A 25,018-nucleotide genomic window follows, 5' to 3' on the forward strand; every position below is an offset into this window, starting at 1 on the left:
TATGTCAGGCACACGCCCTTTGCTAGCTGCCCCCGACCAAGAGAAGACATTCAGAGAGGCAAAAAGCTGCCCTTGGTAATGAGTCCCTTGGAAGGGACTGGTTATTGGCAACTGTATTTTTCTTACTAACAAGCCAGGTAGCTGCCCCACTAGTCTAGTCCCACTACAGGGAGACAGGGAGTCCAAGGTCAGGTACCGCCTCTTGCTCCTGTGTTCCCAGGTAAAGGGAATGGCGGGGAAGGCCTGGTGCAGAAGAGGCATGAAAAGGACAACTTGGTGTTTGGGGGAGAGTGAGAATCCTCCCAACGCCTCCCCCTTAAACATTAATAAATAGCCAAGATTTCATGAATGCGTGGAAGGAGAGAATGGAGTTTGAACTCAAATAGCTCAGCAACGGGCTCTGCTGTAGAGAAGCACTATAAGTTTTACATAGCCAGTAGAGCGTCTGGGGTATTGAACCAGGCTGCAGGGATGAGATACATGGCTGGTGACCAGGCTAATGTTGGGAATGGCACTGGAGCTAGGGTGGTGGTTGGAACTCACAGCTACTCCACTGCCTCTCTTAGCGGGCCAGTATTCACTCCCATTATGGTCAACCTCTGGAACGCAGGCACCCAGGCTGTGAGGTAGATCATATCAGCTCCAGTTCTTACCCAGCAGGAGGCACTGTGAAGGTTGGTAAATAGCTCCCAGTGTGCAACAGTCCACAATTACTCCAGGCCCCCCCCCGGAGTCACTCTTGGGAATGGGGTAGGACAGCTGGTTCTGGGGCAGTTCATCCTATGTTGATGAAAAGTTAACGTGCATTGATACCCCCACCCTTGCCAGCTGCATCGCTATAGTCTTTTTAAAGATATTACCCCCTGGCTGAGATATCATTACCTGCATGAAAAGCATAAAGGTCTCTTAAAAGAAGCAGATGATTAGAGGCTGACTTTAAAGTGCACTATATTCTATCTTCAGGCCAAGTGCTTGCTACATGGAGTTCATGCCCTGAAATGCAAGCACACAACAGCCATGAGGAAGTACTGAGTCTCCCGTTCCACCGACTTTGAATGGCTCATCCTACAATACATTTTTAGCGTAGGGGGGAGGGGCTGTTTCTCCTTAAAGCACAGCTGGGGATGAAGCTGGGATAAGGAAGAGCTTTTGTGGGTTCTGTGATATGGGGAATAACTAACTGATTAATATACATCCTCTTGTCTGAATCACCTCAGAACCAGCTGATGGCCATGACTCAACCTGACAGAGGTGGACTTCCTAGTGAAGGAATGAACCAGGCTATCCTCTACTATGTGTCTGATGTGCTGTAACATTGCTCCTGTCAAACAGCTGAAGTTCCGCTCGCTGTTGAGCAGTTGTAACGTCTCACCTAGGTACATTTCAGTGATCATGCCACAGGACAAGATGACATAAGCAGGTGCTGGGTAAATGGCTTTGCCTGGTCCTGCCAGTGGATCTCAAAACCTGACCTGGGTCAAACCAGTGATTTCTGTCCTGGGGTCTTCCTTGAGCAAGCATGTGCATCTTGCAGTACAGGTGTCCACCTGTGATCTAAGTAGGGTTCCAATCCAGGTGTCCAGCAAGTTAAATCCATTCTCACACTGCATGCCTAGACCCGAGGTGAGTATTAGCAGACTTACAGAAGTCTGCATCTCTCAGTGGTGGAATGAGACACAGAAGGGGTTCACATGTGAGAGGCGAGGGCCAGGTCTTTGGGACAGAAGCCAATAGGGAAGCAGGATTTTGCAGCAGGTAGAGGCTGAGGTACCCTAGCAGCAGCCAAGAGGGAAGCACTGCCAGCTACTTCTGCCAAGCTGGTCAAAACGACACTGGCACCGGCTGGACTAGAGCAGATACAGCTGTGCTGGCTTGGAGTTTGTTTTGTTTGTGGTGTGGAGAGTCCCAGTACACACCGAGAGGAAGAACATTCTGATCTGCAGCATGTGGGGCTGCTATCTGGCTTCATGAAGTCAGTTTTCCCTCCCCTGCTCGTGTGGGAAAGTAGTCACAGTATGAATCAGAGCGTGCATTCCTTTGGAGAAGGGCCAGGGCGCCAGCTGGGATTACCCCCCTCTTCACTAGCCAGGAGAGGGGGTGACTAGTACTGTTACACTCGAGAGGATGATTCAGACAGAGAAAATGAGGAGACAAAGCCAAGAGGAACAGAGTAGCAGTGCCACATACTGCACCTAGCACCAACAATCTTTACACTTACAAGGCCTAGCTACTAGAATCAGGAAGCACCTATGGCTAGGCCTTGCTTAGACTATAATAGCATCAAGCACAGATCAGTGGTTAGCCTGTGACATGACACACCCAGTGCCTTAGGAAGTGTGGACTGCTGTTCTCAGCACTACAGTTCAGCCCCTGTGGGATCTGAACACTTGCCAAGAGTCAGCTCGATGCAGCAGTGGAAGCAGCAAGCAAAGAACAGTCAAGCAGTAGCAGCCCTCCTGCGAGCTCGCCCAGAAAAGAGCCTGTGAGGGAGTAAGCTTGCCATGGGACTGAAATTCCCACTGGGATGGGTAGAAAGGCTGCCCTTCGGCAGAGGCCACTGCCACCCTTAATTTGCTGGCGGAGGGTTAATTTTGTTAGCCAATGTTACAAGATAGGGCCAGAATCAACCGTCATGCTGCTGCATGTGACAGAGCATGCAGACGCCAAGGAGAGTGGGCGTGGGGTGGAAGAAGGTGGGCACAGCTAGTATGAAATCTGCACGTGCCACTCTAAAAGTTATTTGCATCCCCACCTGACACGGAGGAGCTCTCTCTCTTCAGGAGAGCTCCTCCATCTCCATTACACTCAGCTGCACGTCAGCATTCCTCAGAGACATCACGCTTGCCTTCCCACAGTGCAGGGCTTCTTCCACTATCCCCTACAGGCCCAGGCAAGTTCAGATCCAGCAGAGGAGAGAACGCCTCCAATTTCTGACACTGCCAGTCAAGCATGCAACCTCCAGCCCCAGTTCCCAAATAGTGCAGGTTTAACTCTTACAGCTACTTCCCCATAAAGCTCTGTAGCAACCACAGTTGCTCAAAAGCCCAAGATTAGACTTTCAGGCTAGATGATCCCAGGTTATTGAACTGTAAAATCCCTTCCCCTAAAGGAGCTTTAGGTTTGGGACATTTCCTGCTACCCAGCACTAGCTTGTCGTGACACCAAAACTGACACTTTGCCTCCTTAGCTAACCTCATTCAGAGAAACCCCTATTCCTATTTGTACTGAGATCTCATTAGCCACTGGTACATTTACGCTAGCATCACTGGTTACTAAATCTTGGGCATTTTGGCTACTAGAAGCAGTTTTTCTTTTAATTCGTATCAGCCACGGGTAATTTGCCCATCTCATCTGAGCTCAGCTGAAGAGTAACCTCTAGTGGCCAGAGCCTTCCTTTACACTAAACATTCTTACTGCTGCACACAAATGGGCAGGGGCTAGGGGCAGAGCACTACAGATATGCTTGTTTCAATGATCCCTTAGAGGCAGACAGTCCCTCTCCTGCTACACACAATACATTTAAAGCACAACTCTGCCCTGAGAAATGACTGTGTCAAAATGGCACTGTATAGCTCCATGCTCTCTCTCATCTCCATATCAAATGTGCTGTTAGGAAAAAAAAGTTTTCACTTGCTAACTGCCAACCCCACAGACTCACCCTTAGTTCAGAGTCTCGAGTGGGCTCTTTCTGTCTCATGCATCATCCCCAGTAACCGAGGATCTGCACACCAATTATGCCATCACTGACAGGTGCAACAACACTGTCTTCCCAGCAATGATGCCAGTTGGAGCTGTGCAAACCCACTGAGGACTAAAAAGGCTCTATATGGCACTGAGAACAATCTGAAGACAATAGGGCTGCCCAGGTGTAAACCAGGGCGCAGTGTGCCTTGTAGAACACCACTTAGTGGTGATGATACATGAGATACTCAGAATGCCACTGGACTCAAACCTCATCCAGGAAATGTAACTGAGCTGGCAACTGGTGACAAGCATAAACCACCTTGAAAGAGGGATGGAAAAGATGGTCTTGTGATTAACATACTGGATTGGGACTTGGGAGATCTGGGCTCAAATCCCTGCTCTGCCATAGACTCCCTGTATGACTTGGCCAAGTCATTTAATCTCCGTGCCTCCATTTCCCATCTGCAAAATGGAAATATCAATTCTTCCTTCCTCCCACCTTTTGTCTTGTCTATTTAGATTGTAAGCTCTCTTGGGCATGGACTGAATATTATTCTGCATGTGGGTAGCACACTGCATCCCTGATCTTGATTGAGGCTTGATGTGCTCCTATAAATAACAGGGTTCAGAAACAATGGTTAAACCCTGCTCTCAGTTTATGGGACTCTTGTGGAAACCTTTTGGCTTTTGAAGGAGGTTATTTCTCATGATGTAAAGCAAGTGCCTACTAGAAAACATGGCTTTAGAACAAGACACCTGTACCAGACATTTTTGCTGAAAGGGTAAAGCCAACAGCTCATATGTTTAACATTTATTTTAATAATTCCACCCAATTCTGTACAGTCACGGAAACACTCAACACTGACATGAATAGAGGGCATAGTTATATGACCTGAAAAGTCACAATTAGACAGCACTACAATTACCTGGAAAAAAACATCACTCAGAATAATGCATTCATATCAGCTACAAACAGACTGGTACAAAATTCATCTCAAAACAAGAGCTGGCTTAGAAAACAGCTGTTATCACACAGTGATGAGACACTCTCTCTGTTTTGTGTCCCTGGAGGACTCCAGATGTGGACTGAAGCAGCTGAGTTTTCCCTCTGCCCCAGCTGCAGGTGGGGTCTTGGTCCCTGCCCATTTGGGACCTCAGAATGTTGCCATGAGGTCACAAAGGCAGTGTAACTCCAATTCCCCAGGATTTAAAAACCAAAACCAGAAAGTACTAGGTTTTTGAACACACAAATGCTGGGATTAGCAGCTGATTTGATATGCAAGAAAATTCTGTTTTGCAGGTCAAAATAGATTTCTGCTGATATAATTTTAACCCTTTCAATAACATTCAGTCTATTTTCCTCCCCACAACCCCTCCATAGAAGAGAATTTAACACACGAGGAGGCTCCTTGTCTGTCACCTCTCTCGTGAGAGGAATAGAGATGGAAGGTGACTATCACAAAAAGTGCATGATTATCAGGGAGCAATTACCTTCCCAGGGGTTTCCAGTGATACAACCCCTCTTGGTTGGGTAACAATTGGCATCTGGGCTGGAAGTAGGTCAGAGGCTATTTACAATAAGTTCAGCCCATTTTCAGATGGCTGTGCGGTGGTGGTTCTAGTCTTTTCCCCCTTCCCCATCCCCAGGAAGCCTTCTGTCCTGTGCTACAAAGCAGAAATGGTTTCCCAGCGATGCTCTTCCAGAAGGGCAGCAGCAGCAGCGTCTCAACAGCCAGAACTTTGGCTCTGCACTGACAGTGCAAGTCAAACGGCATTGGTAACACTCAAAAGCAGCACCAAAGCACCACGTCGTCAAAGGCTGTTCAGAGTTACAGGAAAGTAACTCATCATACTACACACTTTCACACAGCACCCCTGAGGGCCTGGTCTCTGAGAAGTCACCAACTTTAGCAGTCTTCTCAAAAACTAGACTATGTACCCAGCCTCAAGAGTTCTGCATGTAACATACACACTATCGCTCGCTGATTACATGAACCTGGATGGATTTCTCTTTAACACCAATTTTTAATCATAGACACAAGATGCATCTTTGCCACTGGAGAGGAAGGGACAGGTGCTCAATTCACAGTGCCACAGTGCTCAATTCACGGTGAGATGCCTTCTGGCTCACAAAGAGAAATATCATACATGAACATTGACATATAAAAGGAGTTTTAGCTTTTACGTAATAACTACAAAAGGAGAACATGAAAGACAGCTTTGAACAATACAATTCCTCTTGTTAGTTTGTTGTGGCTTCTTGGAGGTTGGGTTATCCAGAAGCAGGACTCGCATACACTAAATTGGTCTTCTGGGATTTTATTTCTCACTCCCGCAAATAGCATTTTTTAACACTACTCCCTGATACGAACACAGCTGGCAGTCGGTAGAGGGGTTGCTAGTTTCCCCACCCACCTGGGCAAGGGGAGAAGTTAGTGAAGCTGTGCTAGACATGATTTGCATCAGCCACTGCTTCCAGTGGTAGGGTTCTTTGCACATAAGTCCCCCTGTACCATCAATTCCCCTCCTCCACCACTCCCTTCTCTCCCAAAAAATTACCTTGGTGAGGTGATGTTCATTCCAAGTCATAGGAGTATCCTGCCCTTCCCTCAAATTGTAAGGCCTGTGCCTAGACACGGGCTGTCTCATGAGAAGCTACTTACCACAGATTTCCATTATCCAATGTGGTGAAGCCTTTAAAAATGAAGACAAGACTCTTAGCTATGGTCACATGCAGAAATAAGGTAACAGGCCATCTGCACAGGTTTCTTAGGGTGTGTCTACACTGCAGCTGGGAAGTGCAATCCCCAGCCCAGGCAGACTTTTGTGCTTGCTCGATTCAAACTTGTGCGCTAAAAATAGCAGTGTAGACACTATGGTAAAGGGGGCAGCTCGGACTAGCCACTCAAGTCCAAGCCCACTGAAGCCCGTGGGTTTGAACATGAGTAGCTAGCATGACCTGCTGCTTGTGGCACAACATCCATGCTGCTATTACTAGCGCACTAGATTGAGCTGAGCTAGCACATGTCGGTCTACCTGTGCTGGGAATCACCTCCCAGGTGCAGTGTAGAAATCCCCTTCTTCGTGGGCCTTCTGTGCGGGAAGGTTTACTTCTACACAATGCAATCCTGGCAAAGGTCAAAACTGGGATTTTCAGATGCTAAGTAGCAGCACTGAGTGCCATTCACTTTCAGTAGGGTTTAGGTGCCTAACTCCCTTAGGGTTCTTCGAAAAATCAGCCTAGTATTCTAAAGCTGAGTTTGCAGTCATCTTCTATTTAAGCAGTTTCATAGGGTTCCGTTTCCACCCAAACAGTCTGGGGGAGGATTCTGCAGACACTGTTTGAGGAGTGGGACACTGCTCGAGTCTAGCTGGCATTGCTACATGTGTGTGGGGAGAGAAAGAAAACCAGAACGTCTCTGGATGTGTCTTGCAGACAGGCTTAAATGAAGAGAATTGCTTTAATGTGAAAGTCTCCCACTCTTGCCAACACAGAGCTCAAGGGACTGTTGATCTCTTAACTACATGAAACATACTGTAGAGGAGCTGGAAGAATGAGGCAGAGGGGAGAACATATTTAAGAGCCCCCCACACCCGCCACCAAAGGTACTCAATGCATTTTCTGAATCAATCCTTTGCCCAAGGAAGTTGATACGATGCCATTAAGCATCAAAAGTGATAGGACATTTGCTTGTCAATATCCAACAGACAGATGGACACCTGCCAGCGCTTGTAGAAAGCAAGGTACAGTCCTGCAAGGTTCTTTTCAGCCAACAGCCATTGGTGCAGATGAATGTCGTCATCTGTTACCAGCTCAATGAATAGACACTCAGATGGGAATTACCACTAGTTTCCTTCAGTCTGGAAGAACTTGCTTGGGGAAGCAAGCACGAGAGCTCGGCATGGAACGTTAAAGATGCTGTAGAGATTTTACAGTGCCAGCTACTGGGAGATAATCCACCCACACCAGAGAAGTTAATGAAGCAATTGTCTACAGAACATGAACCCAAGCTTGCTCTCCATGGGTTGCGTGATGCCATAGGGCATCAGCAAACTTATCACTCTTAGCAATATGCAAATAGGGACACCCAGGCCGCAGTGGTGCCACAGCTGCCACACAGCTCTCACCTTGATTACTCTCCCATTTGCAGTTTCATTGCGTTGGTAAAAAAAGTCAATATCCCATCCTGGGACAGGAAACTTTCCAACCCACTGAGCAATCAACCATCTAGGGCTAGAACCATCTAGGGCCTGGAACTAGGCAATTAGCTCCTCAGTCCAGTTTTGTGATAAGCCATCTGGGACTGAAACGCCTGCTGACTGATCGTAAGGGGCACTGAAATGAACTATTTTTTACTAGCTGAGCCAGTTGCTAATACTGACATTTAAGACTCCCAACTCTGGGGTGGACCCATGCTCCACAGCTAGCAGACACTGTCACTTGGAAGATAAAAGGGGCTTGGTTCAGTCAATTCAAATCTGGAAACGGACCCTTTAAGTATGGGCTAACTTCACTCACTCATCTCCCACATGCTTTTGCCATGCGCAGAACACAGTACTGCAAGGTCCATGGCATGTGAGATGGTCTGGTCTGGCAGTCAACGACATCTACAGTTCACAGGCACGGGGAGGCCTTTTCAAGGTGAGCAGCAAAACAAGCCAGAGCCAAAGCTGCTTAAGATTCTATTTGTTTAGACTTAACACTGACTAATGTATTTTTTTCAGGCAGAATAGAAGAGTCTCCTACAATCATTACTCAGTAAGGTCAGAGTCCAGGATTCTGGTTTACCCCTGCCACAGCTGCCTCTCCAGACACACGGTAAGGATTCACAGTGCAAGGACAATGCTTCCTTGTTCCATCTCGAGTGCTTGCGGTGTTACCAGCTCTTGCAGGAGGAAGTGACCCCATGCTGGTCTTTGCCAATAAGTGAAAGTCTGATTACAAACAGACTACTTGATGTACATTTGTCATTTTAAAGGGTGCATCCATGTTCTGTCACTAATCTGGGTTCTTGGGAAGGGTTCCTGACAAAGGCATCATAAGCAGCTGTTCATCCTCCAGGTTAACCTTTGCCAGTGGGTTCTTGAGAGACAGTGCCCTGCCAAAGTCACACAACAGAGTCTGCCAATCCTTTTAGATATGGGCTGAGCAAGTGAGTATTCGCTAGGCTCATCCGAGCTAGTGGATTCTGCGGAGATCCTGCTCAGCCTAGTTAACAGTTGGACCACTGCATATTTTGCTCCCCCTTTATAAAAAGAAATGCACCTTAAATAAGGTAATAATCAAGGCTCTCCATTTTAATGCAACTGTTGTTGACACATACCCAATGAGGAACCTGCACTCTCTCTCCTTCATTCAGCTGTAGAACTCTCCCTCGCTAGTGATCATTCTGCAGAGGTATTGAGAGGAATCTCTCTAACATACTTGCACCCACTGATCCTTCACTGAGATGCACACACTAAGCCAGGTCCCAACACAAGTCCCAACCCTGGACTGCTAACTTCAGGTGTCAGGCAATGGGGAATTTACTTCCAGTCACCAAGCGTGTCTGTGCAGGAGGGCTGCAGGAACTCAGGCAAGAAGAAAGAACTGTTTCACCTGTCCAAACTGCACCAACAGGCATTACTGGCAAAACATGGCTGCGTTTGATACTGACTGGTGTTGGGATACAGCTCTAATTTTTCCAGTCACTAGGCAGAGAAACAGCATCCCCTAGAACCTTTTTGGGGAATTAGTACATTCCTAAAACACAAGACTGACCAACAGATGCAATCATTTTCTGTCTTTATAGGCCTCCTCCCACATCTGCTTCCCTTCGAAGAAGGCATTGAGTTTCTGCATCCAATTGCTATTTTCCTGCCTGGCCCATCAGCACAGTTATCACTCCCGGTGCAAAATCTCACCTCAGCTGCCAGGAATCATGAAGAAGAGGAAGAGTTTGTGCCCTGCATATATCCTGCAGGCTTTGAGCTGCCTGAGCGGTGAGTCACAATATAACAATTGGAAGTCACAATTCTGATATGCAACAGGAATGTAAACAGAAAGACAGCCCTCTGAGGAAACGCTTTCCCAGACTGGACACTTCCTACAGAGGGGCAGACTCTGCAAGCAGATGAAGCTAGAACATGACAAGGTTTCAGATGTGGAGAAAACCAACTATTAATCATTGTTCCTTTCACAAGCCATAGGCTTCACTGACTCACTCATGAAAAGGGGTGGAAATGGTTACATGGATCTGTCTGATTGATTGAACTATATGCAAATTCCCTTTATAGAAAGCCATTGATTTCATAAACCAGACTGATAGCATTGGCTCGAGCCAGGCACTGTACAAGCCGTGCACAGCTCTGCCAACATACCTCCATCCTGATGAGCAACATGCCACTGTTTCAGTCCCACGTCTCAGAGACTGTTAACTGCACTGATTGTATGGTGGTTCCATGATATGGATAGATGTCCAGTTGGGACTAGAATGAGATAACTACATGTTACCCAGATCAAGATTTGAACCCAGTTTGCCAGAAGTAAAAGGAATTAACCAGATGTACAACATAGCACTTTACATGCTGCATGTAAGGTGCAACAGTAAACAACCAAGTCCTGCATTAGTGTGCTCCTTAATAGTTACTAAGCTAGCAGGAGCATAGTGGAATTTTTGTGCTAGCTTGGCTCTTGCATTAGTTTTGTCTGGAGAATTATGAGATGTCAGACAGACATTGTTTTGATGATGGTTGTTGCCTCAGACATTCATAGTGTCCTTGAAGCCCCACACCTCCATGGCAGAGATCTGGAAGTTTTCAGAGCAAAGTGGCTGATTATTGAAAGTATTGCAATGGCTGGTTCTCCCATGGTTCAGGTCTGCATCAAGGTAGAGGGCCTGGCCATCACCACCTCCTGCAGGGAGAGGAAGAACACAAATGTTACATTGCTTTTGCATTTCTCAGGATGTGAAATGTACAGCTACACAGAGAAGGAGTTCGATTGCCTTTACCTCTAGGGGCAGCTGGAATATAGAAGACCCACCATGACGTTCAACTGCTGTCTTTTAGAACAAGGGACACATGCTTGTATGCATGGATTCTAATGAAGCTAGCAGAACTACAAGTGATCGTTTTGCTAATTTCATGGAAGACAACCCAGACAGACTGGCTCCACACCTCTTGCCTTCATTGATTTTTTTGTTTTTCATGATTTTAAAAAAGGAGGATCCAGGTTCTTTAAACCTCAATTAAATAAAACAACAACAGAAATAGAACAAGTGACAAATCAAGATGGAAACCCTCAGATAACTTACTGAGCAATATCAAACTGGGGAGAGGGACAAAACAGGGTACCAAAAAGGGACAGCACTGGGACTGGTACGATCCTCTAGATCATTGTAAAAGGTATTCCAAAGTATACTGCATGTTGATCACATCTGTGAGAGACCAGAATGACAGAATAGTCCACAGATCGTAGAGGGACAAGAAATTCAGTGAAATTCATTTAGATAAATGAACACACTTGTTGGGAGGGAGATGACAAAGACTCCCATCAAAACAAAATGAAAGGGTGTTGTCTGAAGAGCAGTCACACAGGAAAGGAAGTTAGATAGAACTCATGACATACTCGAAGGGTCAGTGCAGTGGAAATCCTGTTTCATGTCAGAGATTGGACTAGGCAGTAACTCCCATGTATCCATCCTAGTGCATCAGGCTTGTGTGACTGGTATCGCCTCCCTTAATAACAGCTCTGTGAGGAGTTAAGATACACCACCATCACTGGTTTCCAGTGGTCATGTGCTCTCTAGCTTCCAACTGAACTCATGTGGTGGTGTGAGCTGGTTGGGTTTGGAGCAGCCCAGCCCACTGTGGGCTACAGTGCACATTATTAAATAGGAATCAGTAGGGACTAGAAGTTACAGCTGTAGTCTTGATCTGGTAACCATTGGACTAGATGCCCTCAAAGCAGGTCTCTTCCAACCCTGTTATCAGACTTCAGTAGATATGCTTTAAAACTGTGGCTGTCAGAAAAACTCTTTTGGGGCAAACTTCTCTGTACATAACTGTTGCCTCCATTTCCAATCAGAACAGACTAATTAATTAGCTAATAGGGTGGCTTTTGCCACAGCTAGCAGCACGGAAGACCCATTACAGTTGCAGCGGAGCAAGCTGCATGCACAGTTCACTTCATGCCTCAACACCACCTCATTGCCAGCTGTTCGTATTCCAGAATTCTTCGCGATCACATGTGCAGCAGAACGTAGCTGGAGCTGTGCTCTGATGCCTGGGCTGGGCTTGCAGCATCCGGTCCTTACAAACATTTTTACTTTAGAAGTGAGATAGCCAAGTTTTGATACAAAATTTGGCAGAGCAGGGTGTGTTTTCACAGTCACTTTTCTCACTCTAGCTACAGTAGAAATGGCATAAATGCTACAAATAGTGGCTGTGATAGGCAGGGAGAGCTGGCTGGACAACGGCACGGATCCTGCACTGACTTACCGATGATAATGCACTCGTTGCTGCCAGCCATGAACATGGAAGCGGTTTTGGATGGCAAGTTGAAGTGCCGAGCGGCTAGGAAGGGGGAGAGCCGATCTGAGGAGTCTGAGGGGATGCTGCTGGAGGACAGGACGCTGGAAACCTGCGTGGACTTAGCCCCTGGCTCGGAAACAGTCGTGGCCAGTTCAGGGTGCTTGATTATCACCCACTCATAGCGTTCCACTTCTGGCTGCAGCTAGGCAAGAGGAGAAGAGATGACAGCCAGGAATTATCTGGTGAGCACCCATTACGCTGAGAGATCAGAACACAAAGTAGCCCTGGAGCTGCTCAGACACTGCCAGTGCCACTTGGCTTAATGGACAGGAATGGAGCCAGAAAGACCCCTGCCTTGGAGAGGGGTGAGAATAAGAGTTGGCAATACGTGGTGGTTTCTGAATTACCTTACTACATATGGCATGTGTTCATGCCCAGGTCTTGGGAGAATCATTCTGTACTCGGGAGAAAGGCCCTCCCCATACACTTGACTAAGAAATCTCCTCCCACAGCCTTTCAGAAAGGAGTGCATAGTCTTTAAGGCAGAAGGGCCTGGGCTGGAGCAGAAGCCCATGTATTCCACTCTAAATGGAAAAGGGGAGTGAGTGATTAGCTGTTAAAATCAAGTCATCTCCATTAAATACCAAGGCAGGGCTGCGATCGCTACTTACCCTGAACACAAAGCACTCCCCTGTCCCAAAGAAACTCAGTTTATTCCCTCCTCGCCTGCGCTCAGTCCAGTCAGTTGACAAATAAGCGCCACAAACCTAGAACAAAGGGCAAGGTCAGGGAGCTTTTCACCAGTTACTACTAATAAGAAACAGAGTATTTTAAATTCACTGATACCGACAGGTTTTGAAGCCCACAACTCCAGCTTTAAGGTTGAAAGTCTAAAGATCAGTGGATTAAGAGGGCATGAGTAATTTAGGCCTAAAGCTAGATCTAGATTCTGATCAGCTAGGGAATTGCCTGAAGAGTCTAAATTTTAAAACTATTTTACATCCCCCAGTTCCAAGAGGTGGTTAGAGTGCTAGCCTGAGACTCTGGAGAACAAGGTCAATTAATTCCCTGCTCTGCCACAGATTTCCTGTGTGACCTTGGGCAAGTCACTAGACTCTGTACCCCAGTTCCCCATCTGTAAAACGGGGATAACAGCACTGCCTGCCTCACAGGGGCGTTGTGTGGAGAAATATATTAAAGATTGTGATGTGCTCAGATACTACGGCTATTGGGGGGGAGGAGTCATAAGTACCACGGATAGAAGCATTATAGGTAGATCTATTTGTAAGAAAATAAAACTGTGGAAGCCAAATAGCCACTTCCTTGTTTTGGCACCAAAAGCATCGACACTCATATCAGAGCTTATGAACACTGTTGGCTGTAACAGGCAATAATCCAAGAGAACTACAAGCATTTCTGCGGTCTTCAACAATCTCGTCCACACTAGCACCAATGGGCCTCAGGGACAGGTGCAGATGAATTGGTGCTGAACCCAATTTAACTGCTAGGGTAGCGTAGGACAAACACCACTCTGGACTCCTTCAGAAAACATGGTTTCACACATTCAGCACAGTTCGTGCTAGTTATGCTTGCAGTTAAACCTCCTCCAGCACCAGCAGAGCTTCTCCCACTGCTGACACCTGTTAGCAGGGAGTAGTTTTGCTAGCATAAAAAAGGCTAATAAGGCTTATATAGGAGGTAACAAAAAGATGGCTCGATAGTGGAATTTGCTCCATTAAAAGCAAAGAAAAAACCAGTACAATCTCTGAGGGGGAGTGTGGAAATCAATACATTATTTTTTCAAGCTTCTAAAGTGCAATTATAAACAAAGGAAAGTGAAAAACAGAAAACAGCTAGTGTCCTTTTAGACTATACACATTTTCCCCCTTCCTCTCTATTCTTCCTTATTTTCTAAGGGGTGACACGACATGCAGAGGCCAGCAGAACCTGCACAGCTAGAGTTAATAGCACTCCATAGGCCAAGAGGCAAATAAAACTTATGAAGCAGATGCACTGGATATCATGGACATCATATCAGTCACTTACCCAGCCACTGTGGTCTGAGGGGTAGAAATAATGGGCCAAATCCTGTTTTTATTTCCATGCATGCAAACCGACCCCTGCAGGCTGCAATGTGAGCAACGAGGCCTCCACTGCTGCACGAGTTGGTGTAACCATCCTGCAAGGATCTACACAGAGTGAGAAGCCCACCAGCTGCAGCAGGAGCTGAATAGTGGAATAGGAATTTAAAAGCCACACAGTACTTAGCTGCAGGCCCTCACTCTCTGTCACCAGATGACCTCTACTCGGGTGCAGTGGCTCATCTCAGAGCTCCATGAAACTTCCCTGCTATTGTGCACTCTGGGTTTATCACAATCAGGAGATCAGCACTCTAATTTTTTTTGTATAATAGAAAATCCAATAGTGCTTTCCCTTTCGAGCACTGCTACTGAACCTGGTTATCCGTGAGCAAAATGAAAATGGATTTCTCTGGATCACAAATGTTCAGTTCAGCACAATCCCCCAGACTCTCACTTCAGTTTTCATCCTAACAAACAGGGCATTTACATAATAAGGGCTCTGTGGACGTTATTGCAATCTGGTACCACTGTGGCACCATTACATATGGCCTACAACAAAGGGGATGCCAGTCCTGGACCCAGGTTAAAGTATTTAGCCGGATACAATGCTCACAGGAGGTGCCCCATGGCTAGTGAACAACACAGAGTACCTAAGTCTAAAGCATGTTACCGTAAGAAATGCATTTCTACACCATCTCCTTCTCCCTTGTATGATAAACTGATCTGCATGACAGGATGGGTTTCAGGGAACCCAGTGGTATGTGGCAGTACCATTTGCTGAGTTACCTTTTACCCCACTTACCTCTTTGGCTGTTGTCTTGATCAGGAGGAGAGTTGGTTCATGTCCTTCGTTGTGTGAATAGAACCTGGTATATGAAGAGATGCAAACATCCCACTGCTTACATTAACTGTTGTATGTTATCTCCAGTGCCCCTACTGCTTCTCCAACCTAAGATTTGCTTGCTGGCATGAGGAACAATGATTGCTGGGAGCCGACTGTATCACTGCAAATGCCTCTCTCCAACAGTACAAGGCAGAGGATAGCAGCAAGCTTTGAAAAAGATTAGGGGCTTGATTCTCCAATGCCTTGCACTTAGCTGCTGAGTTACCTGGGCAGAATGGCGGTAAGCCATGACCAAATCGGAACAGCATCACTTTACAACCACTTGGCACAGAGGTAAATGGCTCCACAAGGTACCAGACAGTAGAGAATCAGGCTCTGTGTGTTGGTGTCATGGTGCATTAAGAGCTTTCTGCCTCCACAGGCAAATGCTGAGGCTCATTCCTCTCACTGATCTGGTGTCACACTCACAGGCACTCTGTGCTGGGGCAGAAAAGGAAGAAACTCTCTTATCTGTTTCTTTCTCTCAGTAATATACTCTTGGTAGCTTCACCTCCCATCTCATTTATTTGTTATTTCTGTAAACACAGACATTATCCTTCAGCTGATCCTTTCACCTGGTGCTAAGTTATTGCTGTAACAGATTCACTTGTCTTGGGGACATAGCAAGACTTTGACATATTTTGACTGTTAGTTTTTAGGCAGGAGCATTTTAACACGTCAGGGATAAAAGCAACTTCACAGGAGTGCTGGGGAAAGCTGCTTTTGCCAGGCTATTTTTATTTTCATAGAATCATAGAATATTAGAGTTGGAAGGGACCTCAGGAGGTCATCTAGTCTAACCCCCTGCTCAAAGCAGGACTAACCTCAGCTATATCATCCCAGCCAGGGCTTTGTCAAGCCTCAGCTTAAAAACCTCTAAAGATGGAGATTCCACCATCTCAATAAGTAACCCATTCCAGTGCTTCACCACCCTCCTAGTGAAAAACTTTTTCCTAATGTCCAACCTAGACCTCCCGCCCTGCAACTTGAGACCGTTGCTCCTTGTTCTGTCATCTGCCACCACCGAGAACAGCCTAGCCCCATCCTCCCAGGAACCCCCTTTCAGGTAGTTAAAGGCCGCTATCAAATCCCCCCTCATTCTTCTCTTTTGCAGACTAAAAAAGCCCAGTTCCCTCAGCCTCTCCTCATAAGTCCTGTGCTCCAGCCCCCTAATCATTTTTGTTGCCCTCCGCTGTACTCCCTCCAACTTGTCCACATCCTTTTTATAGTGGGGGGCCCAAACTGGACACAATATTCTAAATGCGGCCTCACCAATGCCGAATAGAGGGGAATAATCACTTTCCGTGACCTGCTGGTAATGCCCCTCCTAATGCAGTCCAATATGCTATTAGCCTTCTTGACAACCAGGGCACACTGCTGACTCATATCCAGCTTTTTATCCACTGTTACCCCCAGGTCCTTTTCTGCAGGGCTGCTGCCTAGCTCGTCAGTCCCCAGTCTATAGCTGTGCATGGGATTCTTCCTTCCTAAGTGGAGGACTCTGCACTTTTCTTTGTTGAACCTCATTAGGTTTCTTTTGGCCTAATCCTCCAGTTTGTTTAGGTCACTCTGTATCCTATCTACCACTCCCCACAGCTTAGTTTCATCCGCAAACTTGCTGAGGGTGCAATCTACCCCATCCTCCAGATCATTAATAAAGATGTTGAACAAAACCGGCCCCAGGACTGACCCCTGGGGCACTCCGCTTGTGACCGGTTGCCAGCTAGACATGGAGCCATTAATCACTACTCGTTGAGCCCTATGCTCTAGTCAGTTCTCTATCCATTTTATAGTCCATTCATCCAACCCATACTTCTTTAATTTGCTGATAAGAATACTGTGAGAGACAGTATCAAAAGCTTTGCTAAAGTCAAGGTATATCACATCCACCGCCTTCCCTACATCCACAGAGCCAGTCACCTCAACATAGAAAGCAATCAGGATTTTTTTTAAACCACATACCTGGATTTTTTAAAATCCATGATAGCTCCCCCCAAAAAAAACTAACCTGCCGCTGCTACACTCTTCCTGCCAGTCTCATCCTGTGTGTTTTTAAGTGCCTCTTTCCTTTTGCATCTTATCCTTTGCCATCTTCCTTCCAAGAGTAGTAACAGGCAACCTCTACTTATTATCATCATGTGAAAGACAAAGCTGTCAGAAAGCCAGCGTGAGCACTCTCTGAAAGGACTAGCAGATTGGGGCTCAACTCCTGGGTTAAGACAAGTCTTAGACACTCTACTTCAGACATACAACTGTACTCTTTCACCCCTTAATTGCTATCTCACTGCATGAGTTGTTGGAATCACCTTTAGCATCTGTTAAACTGTGGTGAAAGAGCAGAACCAGTCACTTTTTTTTTTTTTTTTTTTTTTTTTAAAATAGCTCAGCAACTTCTAGGAGACTTACTGATAAGGACCCTGACACTCTCCAGCACTGTAAGAGCTTTGAGAGTAACAAGCTTAGTGTGATTTACATATTTTCATGGATAGTGAAGTGGAGAGGAGGTTTATAAAATTTGCAGATGACACCAAGCTGGGAGGGGTGGGAAGTACATTGGAGGATAGGATTGGAATTCAAAACCACCTTGAGATATTGGAGAACTGATCTGAAATCAGCATGATGAAATTCAATAACGACAAGGACAAAGTACTGCTCTTAGGAAGGAAAAAAATCAAATGTACAACTACAGAATGGGGAAATAACTGGCTAGGCAGCAGTACTGCTGAAAACGATCTGGGGGTTATAGTGGATCACAAACTGAATATGAGCCAACAATTTGATGCAGTTGGAAAAAAGTCTAATATTTTGGGGTGTATTAACAGGAGTATAGTAAGAGACATGGGAGGTAATTGTTCCACTCTTCTTGGCAGTGATGAGGCCTCAGCTGGAGTACTGTGTCCAATTCTGGGCACCGAGCTTTAGGAAAGATGTGGACACACCATATCGAGGCAGGACATTAGCTTCTAATTTTGGAAGCTATCCTTGTGGTAACTGTAGCTGAGATGGGGGAGGAGATATTCAGACTTCCCTGGCATTTGCAATCTGTCACTCCCATAATATCCTTTGGATGCATATTTTTATTGGGCCATGCTTTGGATGAGGATTTCTGTACCCAGTTAGCATTACGTGGCTGTTCTTTCCCTGCTGTACATGTAGAAAAGAAGATATTACCTGTTCAAGCTGCAGCCATGTTCCAAGGTGGTGAAAAGCAATAGGGGCTGGCAAAGTGCAAAGCGCTCTGGGATCCAGGACCATATGTCTCTCATCTCTTTCACGCTGACGATTTCGGACTTGAAGTTCTCAGCATGAACTGCCAAGTGCACGTTCTGTCTGTGAAACATGGGAGACACTGTTTAGAGAGATAAGAGTAATCTAACAAGCAACACACAAAGAGGACAACTGAACATGAAAACATGTGGAGGAGGAAGTATCCTGCTCTCTGAACTCCAAGCCATGAGGCGAGGAGTGTGGTTTGATGGAGGAAAAACACTGTTGCTGTTTGGTAGAATCCATTAATTAGTGGTTTGCTTTACTGGAGAGAACCTTACAGCTCTAACTCAGCCACACTATCAATGGCTGGTGCAGAGGAGCTAGTGACAAGCGAGCAAATGTTTGAATGAATAGAGGAAACATCAGGGCCTTACAAAACAAATTCAGTTATATAGGCCACTTAAGGGTAGTCCCATTAGTACCAGCATTTGAGAATAGAAAGTAGAGGAGAGATGTACCCCCCATGGGAGAAAATACAGCAGGTCCAGCCACACATGCTGGAACTTGCTTCTCTTGAACCCTGTTTGTATTTGTGGAATTAGAGAGTTCCTGCAAATATCCCAGTCACACAATAGTAACAGAGATCCAGAGTTGCCATCTCCCACAATTTTATCATGAGTCTCATGATATTTGGTGTTTTCTGAAAGCCCTGGATCTTGAAGTCATGGGATTACTGAGAATCTCTGCTTTAGTTTAAAAAAAAAAAAAAAAAAAAAAGTTTCGAGTTCTTCATGGTTGTGGAGAGAAACTTGAAAATATGGTCCAAGTGCACCCTACAGGCTCAGAAACCAAAAGGCAAAGTAAAATATCCCCAAATTTATTATTTTTTAAAATCTCATTATTTTAAAATCCGATCTCTTGAGTTGTGGGGGCCTGACTCGTGATTTGTGAACTCTTGGGATTGGCAATACCAGGATCCATACGTTAAACCAACTTTTATTACCCTGGATTAACAAAGGAATCAATCCACACAAATCCACGATAACAGAAGATTGAAAAGGTGTTATTGCATCTGCATCTGATGGTGAAGCCAGTTATAAGTACAAGTGCCACAGCCAAGTACATCTCGTGGAAGAGACACAAGGGCTCAAATAAGATGCTAAAGGCTCAGGTAGCAATCAGCTGCACCAAGCTATGGAGAATCTATTCTACATCCCATGAGGGTGGCCTGTGTGTGGGAAGGGATCCCCAGTGTTTATTAGGTTTTACAATATTTTTATTTGGGCCATTCTTGTTTAGTGTTTTTGTTTTCCTCACAACTTCACAGAATGCAGAGAGGACTTCATAAATAACACACTGAGCATGTTAGTGTAGCTAGGAGCTCCTCAGAGTGAGAAAAGCTACATCACGATATGAAGATTCCTACTTGGGAGTCCTGAGTTGTCAGTCATGCACTTGCATCATTCCTTAAAGCACTGCTTGCTAGAGAAATGTCACCAATCCTGTGTCATTTACTATAGCAAGTGGGGCACCTCTAAGTGGCCTTGCTGTCAGCACGCCTAAAAGGGAGGCTGGACGTGCATCAATTCAGGCTCAAGTCGTTTTACAAAGCTCATTAACCTTCCAATAGGAGTATGAATGAGGCTCCCCACTTGCATTGCAGCCCTGAATTCTCATCCTACCATCAAGGTACTTAGACAGACCCTATCATTGCAGTCTCTGAGTGGCTCACAATCATTAATGGGCTTTCTCCTTGCAATACCCCTGTACGGGAAATATTATGTCCATTCTACAGATAGGGGACTGAGGCACAGGGAAGACTGATTTGACCAAGGTCACAAAGGACATCTGTGTTTGAGCCAGAAACTGAATCTAGAGCTCTGCAAGTCCCAGTCCACTGACACAACCTTTGGACTTTATTTTCCCTGCAATTAAAAAATGTTGGCATCATGGAAGAGAATTGGATCTGTCCTCCAGATCCGTTCACAGGAAGCAGAAGTTCCTGCTTACAAATAAGCATTAGACAGCTTTTGCCATACGTGGGGAAAATTCAAAAATCATTGAAGGCTATTGATTGGTTTGTCGCAGTATGCTTTGCGAAAAATTGTGGTGAATAGGCTAAGAGTTACTATGAAGCATCACACTAAACACTGCTACTTTCATAATCACGGTTATCCATGTAGATGTAGACTTCCTTACCTACCACCAAAGGATTGTGAATGTTCGAGGATGCCATTGCTATCTTCTCTGTTCCTTTTCTTGGTTATCCTGTACTGTTCTGGGAGAAGCCACCCAACTATCCAGACTGCAGTCTGATCCTGTGTCCTGTTTGCATTCTGGTTGAATTCTCACTCATAGCAGCCTCTTTGCCTTCCTCCAGCTGTTTTCTTAAAGCTTGTAGCGTTTGCATGTACACCATATTCACCAATCCACCTTATCCTTGCAAAAGTCCCCAAATGGCCAATGTCAGATTTTAAAAGGAAGATTATGCAAAGCATGGAATCTTTGACTCTTGATGATCACTTTCCCTTCATCATTTTCCATTTATTGATAGGTTGTAAACACTAGACTGCAGCATTACTGAAGGATTCGGACAAAAGGAGGTAGATTGGAAACTGGTTAGAGTAGACAACACCGACTAACCGGCACCAATGGGATGGAAGGCTAGAAGAGTTAAATTTGTGTTTTACTATCATAAGACTGCTACTTTAAAATGCCTGCATGAGTGGGGCAGGTGTCTTTCAAAGTAAAGGCAAATTAAAGAAACAGTTCAGACAGGCTGCAGAGGAGTGGGGGGACTCTGGGACGTGTGTTGCTAAAAAATAGAATCTATGAGTTAGTACTACACCACTAGAAGTCTCTTCTTGTTGTTATCTAGGAAGAAACAGTAGTTTATTGAGAAAGTCTATTGAAGATGGATTAGCCAGGCAATTGCATTGGGCATTAGCTGGAGCTCACATTGCAAAGCTGCAGGCATTTATCAATTGAAGATTTCTATCCTTCATTAGCTTAGCGTTCTTTTTATCCTTCACATTAGTTTGTTTACTGGAATCTGCTTTGCAATTTTCTACTTAAAGTGTTTAAAATATATCACATGCATGGAAGTAGGGACTCGTACTTCTTAACTATCATACAGAGAGTGTAGCATATTCAAATGTTGACAAATATGTTTGCTTATTTCCTGTTTTGGTGTGAATGTGGGTTCTCTCACAGACTCAACACTAAAGCTGAAGCACTTCAAATCCATCAAAGCGCAGGAAGATCAAGCTAACTTTCATAGATCAGCAACAGCCAGTACACATACACTTTATATGTATTCCAAGGCCACTAAAGACCATAATGATTCAAGATAAGTAGGCACTGAATCACCTTTTCTATTTCTCAAGATCTTGTCCTGGAAGATTTCAGACCCAAAACCTGTGCACATTTTTAAATCCATGACTTTTTCAAAATCTTCCAGAACTTGTCTCATTGCTGCACTTTCATCCACATACATGCTGCTTGTTACACATTACATACAGCCTTGCACACAGAGAACTGAAGCCCTGATCCAGCTTTGATTGCAGGGAGAGGGGAGCCCTTGGGCTCACATGGAACTTCTTTAACTGCAAGCTGGGTGGTTTCTCAACACAGGATCAGGCTTTGGTTCACTTTTAGAAATCTGAAAGTGGTGTGTGTTAAAACAGTGATATTCCACCTATGAAAATGTCACTCCTGGGCATCTGTAGTGATGCCAGCAGAACCTCTGGAAGAGGGTGAAATCCAGAACTACTCCTATTTCTGGTTCTGAAAGGTCCAAAGTGCTCACAAGCCATTATTTCCTTTTCTCTCCTGGGTCCCCTACACATCAGGCTGAACCACTCAATCTCTCTTGTGCTTTAATGGTCATATCTCTCCCTTAATGCTCCATGAGGCCAATATCCTTCAGACCAAGAATGACAATGATTGCCTTCACAATCCATTAACGCTATGCCCACATGCAGTCATCATGGAAGTCTCATCATGTTAACATGGTTTTTAACAAATGTTCTAATTAACATATGAAACATGACTTAGCACCTCAAGCAGGAACAGACAAGTCACATTTTAAAATGTTTTCCCTGCCAGGATTAACCATGACCAGATAACATGTTTTTAAACAGGACTGTCTATGATTATAGTAAGAACAAAATCAGGTTTATCATGTTAATTATGACAATTAATTTAGGTTTATTATTTATAGTGCAGTAGTGTCTACGAGCCCTGGTCACGATTCAGAACCCACTGTGCTAGGTGCTGTACAAACACATTTAGTTGGCATATTTTCTAACACGGGGCATTTTTTCCCAGTGCAGACAAGGTCTAAGGAGTCCAATCACCAACAGTAGAATATCCACCCCAAGAAGATGACCTACATTTATGAATGACATCTAGGCCTCCTGTGTGGCTGTGTAGAACACTAATGCTAGGTCAGTAGGATGGTCCCATGAATCCTCATTTGGAAACCTTCATAGGTACTTTGAACTAGCTTCGTAAGGGCATATTCAGAAACTATTTACATTGCTGTTTGTTGCTGCAATCAGTACTGCTGTTGCTGCCCCAGCACAGCAAGGACAACACAACCTTTACTCAGCCAAGCAAAGACAGAAGAAATGAGCAAAGCATAAACACATTAAAAGTCTTTTAACCTACCTTTTAGGAGATGAAACACTGCAAACAGGAGGGGTGCAGTGGATACGGAATTGACAGAAGGAGAACGCACGAGGAGAAAGACATAAAAAAAAAGACAGGAAAAGAGATCAATGATTTCCTACATCCTCAGCAAAGTGCATGGAAGGAGCCTAGGGGGAAACACAGAATAAGGTTTGAATCAAACACTACCCAAAAAAGAAAGGTGGAGGACAGGTTAACAACGTTCCTCGTTTAGCGTCAGTTCTCCTTTTTTCTCTTCAACCCTCAGTCTGTTTCCTTCCTGATGTGTGATCAGATCTACCAGGATGTCTGGGGACCCGTTCATATCTGCTGTGTGGCTCACTCACTATCAAACAAGTTTGGATAAGGGAATCTGAGCTGGAGAGAGGCTTCTCTCTGGAAGACTGGAGAGAAGGCTTCTGTTGCACCTGCCTTTGCTGACCTAATGTCCTGAGGCAAACCTACTCCACAGTCTTTCACCCAAAGATCATCAGAGGCTATGGTATGTTCCAGCAAATGGCACAGAAAGGGTGAAAGCTTTTCATTAGATAGTGACTCTGCTTGCTCCTCTCACCCGGCAATGAAAGTACTGCACCTTTCTTGGAGAAATCTAAAACTGCACCTTTGTTGCTCTGGGCATGGCAACTGACAAGTCACTCCTGAGCCCAGTAGTACCTCCTGGCTTCTTCGCTCCCTAATGAGCTCTCTCTCTGAAGAACATACACACAGGATGTCGTATCTCTTTTGCCCTTCTCCACTTCAGGAGGAAACAAATGATATACCCAGACTGCCACGTACTCAGTACTTCCAGTGTGGCATAACAACAACAGTGGTCTGAAGGCCATGGTTACTACCGAAGCTTGTCTATCCAAAATTTCTGACCAACACTCCAGTGGACAGAGGCCTTGAAAGGGATGCTTGGATTGCCTGACAAGGGAAAGTGCTGACTCTTTAGAGGTCTGATACAACGTGAAGATGCCACTGATCAAAGTCTGCAGGAGGAACAAAGAAGGGGTGTTAACAGGATGTAGGATTCAGAGAACAATCAGCTAGAGAGGAACATCTGCCTTATGAAGAGATGAACAACTGCAGATAAGAGCACCATCAAGGCTGATGTTATTTCATAGGCCAATCTATGACTAAGCATATGTTCCAGTAATTGCAAATACAGGTCCTTCAAGGGTACTGATTCAAACTCATCATTGTTCTGCATAAGTGGCTGCGAAAAGATACATTAGTTATTTGTACCGCCTGATCTCACAATTCAGAGGAAGAGCATGGAAGACCATCAGCTCCAGATATTATGGACAGGTTTTCTTGTGAAGGACAGAAGGGGTAGTTAAGCTATCGCTGAAGTCTCCAAACCTTCAGATTTGGGAAAAACAGCATTTAAGAGAGATTTCCTCCTATCTAACAGTTGGCCTTGGGAGAAAAATGTTACTGTGATTGTAGAATTCCAGGATCTGCTTAAAAAGTTTATCTAAATACACTTCTATTTCATACATCACTTATCATCTGCAAGTCTAATCTTGTTGGGTTTAAGATAAATAAATAAAACATTGATATAGCTGCCTAGAAAAATCAGGCATGGAGCTGTACTCCCAGGATTTCTTTATTGCACCTGTTGTATATGCATGAAGAGCTTTCTCAGATAAGTAAGCTGTTACCGTGCTGTGTTTTCTTCACCATTCTGAAGCAGTGTGTTATCTAGTCTACCCTGGTCAGAGAGCTATCTAATCAGTTTGCAAGTTTCCTGGTTGCCTCTTTCCCCATATCTGATGAGAAAGCATGCTCTATAGGTTCATCTTTTATCCCAGCCTATAGTTATTCTGCTTGTGACTGGTTTATTCAGAATCACTCATTTTTAATCAGATGTGCACTTGTCTATCACTAAACAGACTGAGATTCTGTGAATCTTACAAAGCATCCTTGGATTTTTATAAGATTCTTTTTGATTGTAAAACTCTGTTTAAAA

General features: G+C 45.0%; 1 protein-coding gene across 4 annotated transcripts in view; it reads right to left on the reverse strand.

Annotated features, from left to right (window-relative positions):
• Positions 1-4,480: 4,480 nt before the first annotated feature.
• The window catches only part of TBC1D24 (TBC1 domain family member 24), a 43,288-nt gene continuing 22,750 nt past the window's right edge, over positions 4,481-25,018 (reverse strand). For 2 of the 4 annotated variants that reach the window (XM_067551447.1, XM_067551448.1), the window contains exons 3-7: positions 18,334-18,492; positions 15,082-15,145; positions 12,870-12,965; positions 12,166-12,400; positions 4,481-10,579 (exon numbers count right to left, since the gene is read on the reverse strand). In XM_067551447.1, the coding sequence (XP_067407548.1) occupies positions 10,425-10,579; positions 12,166-12,400; positions 12,870-12,965; positions 15,082-15,145; positions 18,334-18,492 (709 nt within the window). In that variant the 3' untranslated portion in view covers positions 4,481-10,424. Of the gene's footprint in view, positions 10,580-12,165; positions 12,401-12,869; positions 12,966-15,081; positions 15,146-18,333; positions 18,493-23,043; positions 23,086-25,018 lie in introns of all 4 variants that reach the window. The other 2 variants (XM_067551450.1, XM_067551449.1) reach the window with 2 other exon arrangements.

This window comes from Emydura macquarii, unplaced genomic scaffold (genome assembly GCF_026122565.2).
Source record: "Emydura macquarii macquarii isolate MOO-44397 ecotype Brisbane River unplaced genomic scaffold, CSIRO-AGI_Emac_v2 contig_1348, whole genome shotgun sequence".
Lineage (NCBI taxonomy): Eukaryota > Metazoa > Chordata > Testudines > Chelidae > Emydura > Emydura macquarii.